Source organism: Arachis duranensis, chromosome 10, assembly GCF_000817695.3.
Source record: "Arachis duranensis cultivar V14167 chromosome 10, aradu.V14167.gnm2.J7QH, whole genome shotgun sequence".
Classification (NCBI taxonomy): Eukaryota; Viridiplantae; Streptophyta; class Magnoliopsida; order Fabales; family Fabaceae; genus Arachis; species Arachis duranensis.
The window spans coordinates 89,297,726-89,310,818 of record NC_029781.3 but is presented as its reverse complement, the minus strand read 5'-3'; the positions used below and the strand labels follow the sequence as shown (position 1 = coordinate 89,310,818).

Here is a 13,093-nt window from a genome sequence, read left to right as displayed (position 1 = left end):
TAACTTTAACTTTGTTGCTATATTAAGGTTGTAATATTGTGGTTGTGTAACTATAATATTACATCTATTTGGTTGTGGCTACAAACAACATAGTGCTAGTGAGACGCCTGAAAAGAGATTGGCATGAAAGCTCCATGGAAACCGTAAGGAACTCTGCATGGCAATGTAATCTTGGCAACTGCCTCACCACTTAACTTCTTTCCATCAATTATATGAACCTGCAACAAAAATTGCAAATAATTGAATATATGGTATAGCAATTAATTATATCTCAGCATAATCTATTATTGTATACTACTACATATAGTTTTAATTAACCCACTTGAGATATGGCATTATCTTCGTTATGAACAAAACTGATAATCCAACCATCATCTTCTTCTACACCACCATCTTTCGGTACAAAAGCAGCTCCACTGCAAAATGTGTTCTTCTCAAACATATGGTATTCAACCCTTATTGGATCTTCATCATGTTGTTTGTCTCCCTGCTAGTTCGCAAATTTCAAGTTAAGAACTTATCATAATTATATCATCATAAATTAATAGTTGAAAACAGTTAGATAATAATTTAATCAACATATCAAATAATCTAATAAAACTATTTATTCTGTTACATTTTCAATTCTCAACTATCAATTTCGTATGAACATTTAAATTCTTATCCTACTTAATAGCAGATAAAATGTGAATTCCCTTACCATAAATAAGTTTTCACTCGATGATTCTTCGAAGTAGAGCTTTGCTAGACCTCCATATTTTGGCACATCTAAATAGTCCAAATACAAAGATTGTATCATATATACAATTATGAAGTGCTGCACATAATTACTTGTTTAAAAAAAATCTTGTAGTGTTACCTTGAGTAGAGCTTGCAGGTGGATCAACTACTTGTGTGTATGCATATCTATTCTTGATACCCATGAAGTTTTCATTGACCATAGGAAAATCCATATACACTACTTTGGGTCCGATCAGACTTCTCTCCTTAACTTCCCCTGTTTCCATGTTCAATCGCCATTCGTAACAACGAGACAGACAATCGAATTCATTCGAACTCGGATGAGGTCCAGGAATCAATGAATCAAGAGATCTGCAGCCTCTTACTACAACCTATTCATAGTATTATCAAATTTATGGTGCAGCCATTTTGTTCATATGTCTAAGAAAGAGAGATGATTTAGCTAGTGCTCATTTGACCTTTGATATCTATCTTAGTTCATAAAGAATACCGATAAAAGTTTGCTTAAAAATAAAAAATGTTGGTTCTTTGTTTTTATATGTCTGTATGATATATAACCATCATGTATTTCTATCTATCAATTTAAATTTGTAGGATATATAAAATTATTGACCGATCATTTCTATATTTCTTGTGTCTCAAGACATTGACCAAATGCGCTACCTTCAAAATCTCAGTCCTATGATGATACTTGTTAGAAATAAGATAGAAATCTAAGAAAAATGTTTTGTGTATTATTCAGGTTAATCAAAAGTTCAATATACAAGGGGTATATATAAGTGCCAAAAGAATAAAAGTAATAAAAGTATAAAATCCTACAATTAATATACAGATATGCAACGATACTAACTGATCTAAGATGATTCTAATAATTCTCTAATAATACTACTTCTAGGTAACTTAATTACCTCATGACCCTCCTCAAAAGAATTGATGATATGGAAGGTGCAATTAGGCTCCACTTCAAACCACTTGATTGAGCTTGCATCGCCATAGCGTGGCATCACACCAATTCTTGCATATTCATCTTTATCATACCTTATTAGTCTGCAATGTATGCAGACAAGATCAGATACAGTCATGCAGAGCCAAATAAGTATTGTGGCGGTTTTGAATTGAATGCATTTTGGGTTTAATTATTTTACAAAGGATATATGCACTCACTGCTCTCCTTTAACAAGTCTGAGTAGATCAATGGTCAGTGGAAAATCCATGATTACATTGTACCTACAAAGAAAAAAAACAAACAAAACAAAACAAAACATGATCATATTTTGCATATGCACGTTTTCATCCTCAATAATAATAATAATAAAGTATTTTAAGTATTATCTATGTACAATTTCTACCTCTGTGTAACACCTAGTTCATGGCAAAGGGTGCACCTGTTCAGTTTGAGATCAACTTTGTGATCCAATTTTTTCCCATCAGCTGAAAAAGTTAGTGAAATAACCATGTGAGATATATTATTTATGTACTATATATATAGTCTATAGGAACTAGTTTGTACACTAATTAATAATGTTGTCTTATGAAAAAATACAATATAATGCATACCAGAAATTATTCCAAGTTCACAAAAAGGTAAAATTGGAGATATTCCTAATGTGACAAGCTCCCCTGTACCTGGGGCTTTCTGTGATAAGTCAATAAATTAAACAATTCTTGAGTTTGATGAACGAGATTATTATTATTGGTTGAGAAGAGAATGGTAACCTACTTAATTACCTTTGGGTGGCTGCAAAAGGGTCTATTCCAGGCTCCATTGACATCCCAATTCCTTAAGGTTTTGAGGGTAAAGATGTCAATCTCTTGTGGGATGTGACTTTCAGCCACGGAATAAAACTTGCCTGAATGCTCAAACACATTGGTGTTGCTAATGTATTTGTTTACTTTGCCAAATCTCAACTGTTAAACAAAATCCAAGTTGACCATCAAACCTACCCAACATATACCTTTGGAAAATAATTGATAATTATATTAGACTACTTAGAAATAAAGTCAAAATCAAGAAGATGATTCATCATTAATTATAGTAAACATTATACTGACCAAATTTAAGAGGTATGCAAACAAAATGGCAAGTGAATCGCCTTGAATGGCCGGCAAAAATGATGGTTTGTTCCTTTGTTTTTCAAGCTTGTAGGTCTCAGTTTCAACGTGCCTGTTGTTGTATAGAACCGTCCAATTATTATTATTATTATTATAATTGAAATACAATGCATGAAGCATTCCCTCTCCTTCCACCCATACGTGACTTGTCTTCCCAAATATTGAATTTGTTGATTTCAGTCCTCCAAATAGTGGATTTGGTCCTGCACAATGATAATAATAATAATTTTTAATTATTCAATTTTGTGCTTAAACTTACTTTAATTTAATTTTCCAATAATTCTTATCTGTATTTCCACTTTTAGAATATTCCAGTAACAGACCAATCATATTCTTAGTTCCATTATATGGTGCCTAGAGCAATTAATATTTATATATAATATACTTTTGACCTTTAATTCGGTTTGTACATTAGTTATTAATTAGTCCACGGACGTCAACGGGATTTGTTCGTTTTACCTTAATTAATTTCCTGCCATTTGTCCCCGTAAAAAACAAGAATAGAAGTTAATTTATAAAAAATATTATATAATACATTTATTTAATTTGACAATTTATATATAATTTAATAATATTATTATTAAACAAAAAAATGACAAAAATAACATTCAATTTTTTAATTTTATTTTCATAAATCATGACCATATGTATTTTTAACAATATTATTATAACTAAGTGATATTAAAAAATATAAATTGTTTAAAAAAAAGAACTGATACATAAGCGACAAAGACACTATATAACTTATGAATATAATTATACAAAAAAATAGAAAAATTAATGAATACAATCACACAGTTATCTAATACATACGTTTAAACGATTTTTTAAAAAATTATGATCATCAATCAACTTCTAGTTGTGTAAAATATTAGAAAAAATAGAGAAAAAAAAAAGAGAAAGAGGTATAAATTTAGAAAAGATAAAAAAATGTGTAAAGTGTAATGTTGATTTATATAATAAATATTATTAATATTTTGATAATGAAAATGATATTCAATTTTCTAATTTTACTTTTTCATGAATTATGACAACATGTATTTTTAACAATATTATTACAATTAAATAATATTAAAAATATAAATTATTGAAAGAAAAAATAAGTGATATATAGGTGATAAAGACATTATATAACTCATGAATATAATTATACAAAGAAATAGAAAAATTAATGAATACAATCACACAATCACCACTGAATACATACGTTTAGCAAATTAAAAAAATAAAAATAAAAACTATGGTAATCAATCAAATTCCAATTGTACAATAAAAAGGGAGAGAAAAAAAAGAAATATAAAATTATGTGAAAGGAGATAAAAAAATGTGTGAAGTGAATATTGATTTATATAGTAAATATAAGAATAAGTGTTAAGTATGAGAAATTAGATTTTAATTAAATTTATCTATACAAAAATAAAATGTAAAAAAATATAAAAAATTAAAATAAAAAAAATTTATAATATTATATAAAAATAAATTATTATAAAGAGATAAAAATATAATTAAAAATTTTATAATATAATATAAAAGTAAAAAATTATATTTAAATTGTGTAAATTAACTACTTAAACTGACGTACGTAATATAATAATAACAAGCTAAAAAACTAATAATATATCCAGAACTTATCTTGAGCTCTATTTTAATAGATATTAATAAATAATACAGTGTAGATTTAACAAATTACACTAGGAATATTAAATTATTTCAGGGTATGATGCCCTAAATTAAACTTAGTGCGTTGTAGCTGATGCATAGTCCAACGAGAAACTTTAATTTAGCGTCTTGGGTGTAACATAATAATTGTCGGATATATATGTTTAACAAGAAGAAAGGACAGATGTTTATTGTGAACTCCACATACGATGCTGTTGTGAACTAATTATTACATTAATGTTACTTTTAATTTAAATAAATAAAAAATCTTAGGAGCCAGTATCTATTTACCAATTTTAGTCAGTATTTAACAAATATAAATATAAAATTATACGCAGATTTAGTAAATTAGATACAAATTATATTAATGTATAAGTTTTAGTAAATATAAGTATAAATTATATATTTTATGTGTATAAATTTTTATAAATATAAATTATTATTAACTAAATATTAATTTAAAATAATAATATTTATAGACTTTATCATTATTGTTTAAATAAATCTTAAAAATAGAAAATATAGACTGATCTTGATTTTTAATTGTTGATGGTAATATCAAAGATAATTTTAAATTAATTTATATTTATTTGACTAGTGATTCTATATACTCTATGTAATTTAATTGTTGTACTTTGCTGTATTGAATTTTTTTGTTAAAAAAAAAAAGATAGAAAGTGTCTAAATAAAATAAAAGAAGAAGGGTATTGGTTATTAGTTATTACCATTTCTGATGTAGACACCCTCAGGAAAACCATTCGGAATATGGCCATCGATGTTGTTAGTCACAACCATTGTTTCTCCCAACTCCTCCACCGGAGCAAAGTTATTCTGCTTCTCAATTATTTGGTGTAACAATTAATAATTTGTATAATTGTGCATGAATTTTGGGATAAGAATTTGTTATTAATAGACTGAGTTATGTTAAAATATACTAATAAGTTATAAAAAGATAAGATTGACGTAACTAAAATTATTTGTTGTATTGATGTGGAAGTCTTTGTCAATTTAGATGTGAAAATACTTTGACTATGTACTGAACATTAAAGTCTGATTTCAATGTCATAAAAGCATAAAAAATATAAATAATTTTTGAAGGAAATTTTCAACAGATTTTAGATTATATATTAATTGGTAGTGTAGTTTGATTTCTTTATTCTGTTTTGATATTTATATTATAATACTTTGTCTTTTTACATGTTTGAAATTTATGGGATGATTATGTAATCTTAATGGAAATGCCAAAAGTGATATGTAAGTAAATATAAGTCACTCATAAAACTCTTCTCCTCCTTTAGGTTGAAGCTGTAACTTAACAATAAAAAAAACGGTAAAAACTCAAGTAAAATTGACTTCACGTGAAGTTGATACTTTAGAGCCGTTAGATGAAAATTTAGTCAAATCAATCAAATCATCTAACGGCTCTCAGGTATCAACTTCACGTAAAGTTTACTGCATCTGAAATGGAAGCAAATTAAAGGAAGGTACCTGAGATGGAAGCAATGGCTGATCAATGAATTCAAAGAATGAATCCACAAAAACATCAACCAATCTAACAGCAGAAGTTGCCACAATTTTCGGGAATTCAGGCAAACCAATCATCGCCATTTTCTGCTCTCATCAGTGATGAATTCAACAAAATACTAATTATTAATAATTAATTACCTTCTTCAACTTCTGGAAATAAATTAAATTAAATGAAGAAGTGCATATATGTGGGGATAGAACTTAATTCTTATTACCTTAAAAGCAGAAGCAATTGGTATATTGAAGTGATTATGATGAGAATTATTGTGTGAGACATAGGAAGGTCTTTTCTCGATGGAGCACTTTACCAGAAATAATGGTTTATAAAAAGAAGAAGTCGCCATGGAATTCAAATAGTCAAGCTAATAAGGAAAGCAAAGCAAACCAAAATCGGTTGTTTATGCTTAGATAGAGGTAATATATAATATGCTGCACAGAACAGATCATATTGTGTGTGTGTATATATATATATATATTCTGTAATATTAGAAAGATAAAGAAAATATATCAGATAATAATAAAAAGACAAAATAATAAATTAAAATTTATTTTATTTAATATTAAATAAGTAATTATTTTTAATGGCGAAAAATTCAAACACTAACAAATTTATTATGAAAAACAAAATTAAGATCGTATCTATAAAAAATATATTTCAATTGACAAAAATAATCAAAATTTAAAAAATATTTAAAATTTTTAAATTACTCTCTCTAGTATTTCACTATCACTCCTATTAAAGTCCACAATCACTACCACAAAAACGGTGTTTAGCCACCAAATTTTAACTACGAACACTAAATTGTGATAAAAATAAATGAGCATGTCTTCTATTTATCATGAAATATTACGACAGTGGCTATTCTTTCTTAAATTTGAATAGATAATAAAAAGTTCAATAATTTGTAAGTATAAAAAATTTTTTAGTTTTTATTAAAAATAAATTATTTATCATTTTTTAAATTTTAAAAAATGAGAATAAGTTAAAAAAAATTAGTCTTTATTTATATGGTTTAGTACATACTATATATTTTTGTGAGTACTGTACTCTTATTATATGTATAATTATCTTTTTAAAATTTATTTTGTGAAATTATGAATTAAATTTTTTATTTTTACTATTATTTAATTGGTATATTTCATTAATTAATTATTTGACAATTATTTTCAGTTATAAAAAAATTAATACTAATTAATTTATGAGTCACTTGTATAAAAGTTTGAAATTTTATTAAGTAACAAAGAAATTAATTTATAAAATTTCTTATAACAATTTTATCTGATAATTAATTTGTCTAATGTAATAAAATTTTAGTAACTAATTTAGTAATTAAAATTTATTAAACATTAAAATTTTCAGGTAAAAGTATTTACAAAATTTACTTAATATATAACTCTTGTTATATTGTTTCATGTATAATAGGTAAATAATTAAATAATAGTATATTGTTTAAATCATCAACTATCAACTGCATGAAATGAGAGATTGTGAGGGTCATATATTTATTAAAGTAGTTTTTTGGTTATTTATTGTTACTGTAATAAAAATTAAAGATAAAAATATTACAAAATCAAAATTTAAATTTAAATTTTTTATTATATTTGACCATTAAAAAAAATAACTATTGTACTAAAAATAAAATAATTTAAGGTATATTTAGTAGATAATAAACAGTAGGATGAAAGAAATATTCTTAAGATTAAAGAAAGTTAAAAGACAATTTAAACAACATTGGTCAAGCTGAATTTTTAAAATTTAAAATTTTAATGTGCGCTTAACTTCTGAAGTAGTTTTTGGCGAAAAGTTAAAATAATCACGGACAAATTTTAATATAACTTTCCATCATTCACGTTGTCTTTTAACTCCTACTTTTCTGCAGCACCTTAAAAGCACTCTCTTTAACCACACTATATGAACCCTATCATATGATAGGGTATCCTCCAAACTCAAAATACCGATTTTTTCGTTGTTATTTGTTAGTTTTTTTAGTAGATTTTTTCGTGAAACAAAAACATAATAATTCAGAAGAGACCCTTTTAGCAGAATTACGATAACACAGAATATCAACAACAATGAAGAATTTGCAGAAGGTTTGGGTGAAATAAATCTCAACCAGTACCTACCAAAAAAGATTATAATGACCCTTTAGCTGTGAATGTCAAAGGTATATGAAATTTCAATTTTTTTTACGTGATTTTTTGAATTCTAATATTTAGTTTATTTCTTTTATTCAATTTTATATTCATTGCATACACTTCTATGGGAGAAATTACAACCGGCAAAAGGACAACAATTCAAGTTTGGCATTTGAAAATGGATGAAAAAGACATTATGGAACTTGATGGGCATGGACAAAGTCGAGATAATGACGTAAATTTATTGATACGATTTCTGGGTGTAATGACTCGTAGAGCAACGCTGTAAATTGGAAAGGTCTTTGGTGTTGAAAATGTATGATGTGTGATAAATTTAGAGAAACTGGATGAAACTTTAGAGAAAAAGCTATGGATATGGCAGCTCTGTACAAATTTTTGTTATCAAAATACAGTGATAAAATGCCTAGTTTATCCAGTGATATGTTAGACATTTAATTGATATATTTAATAAGTAATAGTTGAAATTTTAAATATATTTAATCTAGAAGGAATTAGAATTTATTTTATTTATGTTAATTTTTTTTATTTCTTATTATATATAAGTTTAGACTTGTATTATTATTATTATTATTATTATTATTATTGTTATTATTATTATTATACTGAATTCTTATTAGTATTTTTTATGAAAAAATGTTAGATATTATATCTTTAAGAAGTTTGATTTTTTGTTATTAATGTAATATATATAAATATAATTTTAATTTAATAAAATTATTCAATTAGAGTAAATTAGCACAAATTAGTTACGGATTATATGTGAAAAACAGAATGAGTTAGCCACGAAAATAGTGTGATTAAATAACCTAACGTTTGTCAGAAAAAAATGTGGCTGAAAAATCCGACCTGCAAAAATTAGCTAGATTTGATTATTCTTATTTAGCCACTGCATTATGCGTAGACAATGATATATAAATTATGGCTCTTTGAAGGTTTTCACGATATTTAAAATTGTGGTTAATAATGCTATAATGGCAAAAGGACGACAATTCAAGTTTGGCATTTAAAAATGGATGAAAAAGACATTATGGAACTTGATGGGCATGGACAAAATCGAGATAATGACGTAAATTTATTGATACGATTTCTGGGTGTAGTGGCTCGTAGAGCAACGCTGGAAATTGGAAAGGTCTTTGGTATTGAAAATGTATGATGTGTGATAAATTTAGAGAAATTAGATGAAACTTTAGAGAAAAAGCTATGGATATGACAGCTCTGTACAAATTTTTGTTATCAAAATACAGTGATAAAGTGTCTAATTTATCCAGTGATATGTTAGACATTTAATTGATATATTTAATGAGTAATAGTTAAAATTTTAAATATATTTAATCTAGAAGGGATTAGAATTTATTTTATTTATGTTATTTTTTTATTTTTTATTATATATAAGTTTAGACTATTATTATTATTATTATTATTATTATTATTATTATTATTATACTGAATTCTTATTAGTATTTTTTTATGGAAAAATTGTTAGATATTATATATTTAAAAAGTTTGATTTTTGTTATTAATGTAATATATATAAATATAATTTTAATTTAATAAAATTGTTCAATTAAATCAAATTAGCATAAATTAGCCCTGAATTGTATGTGAAAAATATAGTGAGTTAGCCACAAAAATAGTGTGATTAAATAATCCAACATTAGCCACAAAAAAAATGTGGCTAAAAAACCCGGCCTGCACAAATTAACTACGGATGAAGTGTAATAGAATTATACTTTTTTATTTAATTATTCTTATTTAGCCACGGCATTATGCGTGGACAATGATATATAAATCGTGGCTCTTTGAAGATCTCAACGATGTTTAAAATTGTGGCTAATAACGCTAAAATCGTGGCAAATTGAAAATGCAACCCCCCGATTAGCCACAAATATTCTTTCGTGGCCAATGTATAGTTGCTACGGTTATCTTAAAGTTTAGCCACAATTTTTTTCGTGGCTAAACCCCTTATTTCTTGTAGTGAATTTTTTTCCCTTTCACTGAGGCGGTGACACCCACTTTTAACACCACCATCAATAAACTCTAGTGAGTCTATTCTTTTTGGCCTCTTTATCACCAAGTCGTTGTTCTTAGCTTCTTCTAGTTCCAAACCCGCATCGTTGTCTCCTCTGATCTCTTGTCGCTCCTGGCGCGAAGAATAATGTTCTTGATGCAGTCACCGCAATCCTCGGCAACATGAGGTAAAGCAATTCGGATCCAAACGCCAAAACAAAAGCTGCTTTTTCCTTCAGCGAGAATGTCGACAAGAATATGCTCTTGGATGATGAACCGGCATATTGCGGAGGCAGCATCGAATTGAACGCGAACACACCGCGGATATTATGCCTTCGGTGGAGTTATCAATCTGGAGCGATTTGCGCGACAGTTGAGCAAGGGCTTTCTCTGGTATGACACTGCGGCAGATTTCTTCGATTCATCAAACGTAGGGATGCTGGAGAAGTGATTGGGATCATACTTCGCACTACAACAAATATGGTTTTTAGCAACGCCAAATTTTGCAATGCCTTAAAACCATTTTCTTAGATAGTTTTAGACAACGATTTTTTGTAGTATTACTGTTGAATTCAATTTGTCATTATTTTATAGCAACAAATTAAAATCGTTTTCTTTGATTATTTTAAAGAACGGTTTTACAACCGTTACCATGAATTATTTTTAAGCAACGATTTTTTTGTTGTTTAAAGAATTATACAAAAGAAACGCATTAAAACCATTGCCGAAATGCTACACTTTAAAACCGTTCTATTAGATGGTTTTAGACAACAATTTTTACAGTGTTGCTGTTGAAATTTATTTTTTCATTACGCTATAGTAACAAAATAAAACCGTTCTCTTTGACTATTTTAAAGAACGATTTTACAACCATTACAACAATTATTTATAAAACAACCATTTTCTAATATTATTTATAGCATATAATAAGAATTTTTCAACAATTAGTTCATAATATTTGTTATTTATTTATAACAATAGGTTTTAAGTATTTTATAAATTTAGTATTTATAGAAAAAATAGTTTAAATTTATATAATTATCTAAAATTATAATGACTGATATATCATTTGCCTTGCAAATTGAAAATAACATTGAAAAGTATAAAGTATAAGGTTACATGACTTTTGATGCATCCATTTATTAATTTTTTTAATTTTCATTCGATTAATCGGGAATGCAAAATTTCAAATGGCTTAAAAAATCACTGCAGGAACCCTTTATTTGAAGGGAATTAAAAAAAATCGTGAATCTGATTCCTGTGCGTTGCATCTATGGTTAATATAACAAATATTAGAATAATTAAAATAAATATATAACAAATATTAATATAAAAAAATAAAAATTAAAATAATTTTAGAATAAATATATTATATTTATATATCTATTGTTTATTTTCTCACTATATATGCATATAAGAAAGCAGATCAGAACAGATGCGCGTTCTTCCTCTTCTCTTCGAAATCAAGGGCGAAGAATGCTACTCTTCCTCCCTCTACCGTCCTAACCCACGCCTTCAGAATTAGAGACGTCATCGAACCGCCGTTCACCAGGAAGCCCCAAAGCGCACCATCATCGCAAGTCACCAAGAAGTCCTAAATCGAAACTCACCATCGTCGCGCCATCATCGTCGCTGCATCCTTCCCAAAATCGTCGCTGCCTCCTCCTTCCCGGCGTCGCTGAGTCTCTCCTCTCCGCGGCGTCGCTGCTTCTCCCCTCTCCACGGCTTCATTGCTTTTCCGTTTTTCGCGACGTCCTTGCGTCTTCTGCTTCGCTGCTTCTCCCCTGTTCTGCCTCGTTGCTTTTGCTTCACTGGGTTGTGCTTCGCTGCTTCTGCTTTGCGCTGCTTCACTGCATCGGCCGTTTGTGGGTTGTCATCTGTGGTAAGTGTTCTTCTTCTCTGATTTTTTGTTGCTTAGTTAGGGCTTGATTGGCTGTTGGGTATTTTCTGTGGTATTTTCTATTGCTTAGTTAGGGCTTGATTAGTTGTTGGGTATTCTCTGAAAGTGGTTATGTTTGTGAACATGAGCAAGAAAGGTGTTGAATGTTGACTGAGTTTCTGTTCTGGTTTGAATGTTGTTCTGAGTTTCTGTGTACAGGAGGATGTTACTTTAAATTTATTTTTAATTAATTGAAGTATTCAATAGTTTAATCGTGTTCATGAGATTGGTTCAGTTGGTTCTAACAGGTTTTTCTACTACTCTTACATAAAAGAAGCAGAATTTTTAACGAACTCAATAGTGAAAAAATCTTATTAGAGTCAACTGAATCAATTCCATGAATACAGTTAAGTGGTTGATTACTCTAATTACTTATTGAAAACAAATCTAAACTGTTAGTAATAGTTTCCTTCTTTCTATTGTGCTTAACTGCATATCCATTTTTTAGTACATAAATTTTCATTTGGGATAACTGAGGCAACTCTATTGCCAATCAGTGTGTGGTTGTGACCCTGTTCGGGTAGCAATACAAGCAAATTTATATAATGTTGGGTAGTTGCAATTTTTAACACATACTGTGATCTGTATTGTTTGGATGGAAGATAAAAAGTCTTGTTTTCTTAAAAGACTGGATTTTGATAATTCTATTGTTTATGTTTATGTTTTGCATCTTTGTTTATCTCTATCCAATGGTTGTTTAGTAGGTTTGCATATAAAATCTATGGGTAATGACACCTCTGCTGTGCCACCATCTGCTATATGCATGCAATGCAGTTGAAGTATTTTCTTTTTCTTCTTTGATTCATTGTGCTATTAAATTATAGAGATATGCTTAGCAGCTTAGCTATGGTTTTTTGTTTTAATTTATTAACCAAATTTTGGCTAGTTGGGTACTGTTTGATTTTTTAGTTATATATCACTTTTGAAAATAAGATTTCTAAAAACTGGTTT

The 13,093-nt window shown here is 27.9% G+C and overlaps 1 protein-coding gene across 2 annotated transcripts; it reads right to left on the bottom strand.

Annotated features, from left to right (window-relative positions):
- Positions 1 to 6,457, bottom strand: LOC107470743 (carotenoid 9,10(9',10')-cleavage dioxygenase 1-like). 2 transcript variants are annotated; one of them, XM_052255767.1, is made up of 13 exons: positions 6,255 to 6,457; positions 6,001 to 6,123; positions 5,238 to 5,343; positions 2,794 to 3,056; positions 2,470 to 2,649; positions 2,299 to 2,377; positions 2,091 to 2,172; positions 1,906 to 1,968; positions 1,650 to 1,788; positions 860 to 1,112; positions 701 to 768; positions 323 to 490; positions 1 to 218 (listed from the first exon to the last, which is right to left on the bottom strand). In XM_052255767.1, exons 1-13 carry the CDS (start codon positions 6,381 to 6,383, stop codon positions 96 to 98), a joined length of 1,776 nt encoding a protein of 591 aa, XP_052111727.1. In that variant the 5' UTR covers positions 6,384 to 6,457; the 3' UTR covers positions 1 to 95. The 2 variants fall into 2 exon arrangements, with proteins under 2 accessions (XP_052111727.1, XP_015945639.1); XM_016090153.3 differs by having other exon boundaries at positions 323 to 487.
- Between the last annotated feature and the right edge of the window lie 6,636 nt (positions 6,458 to 13,093).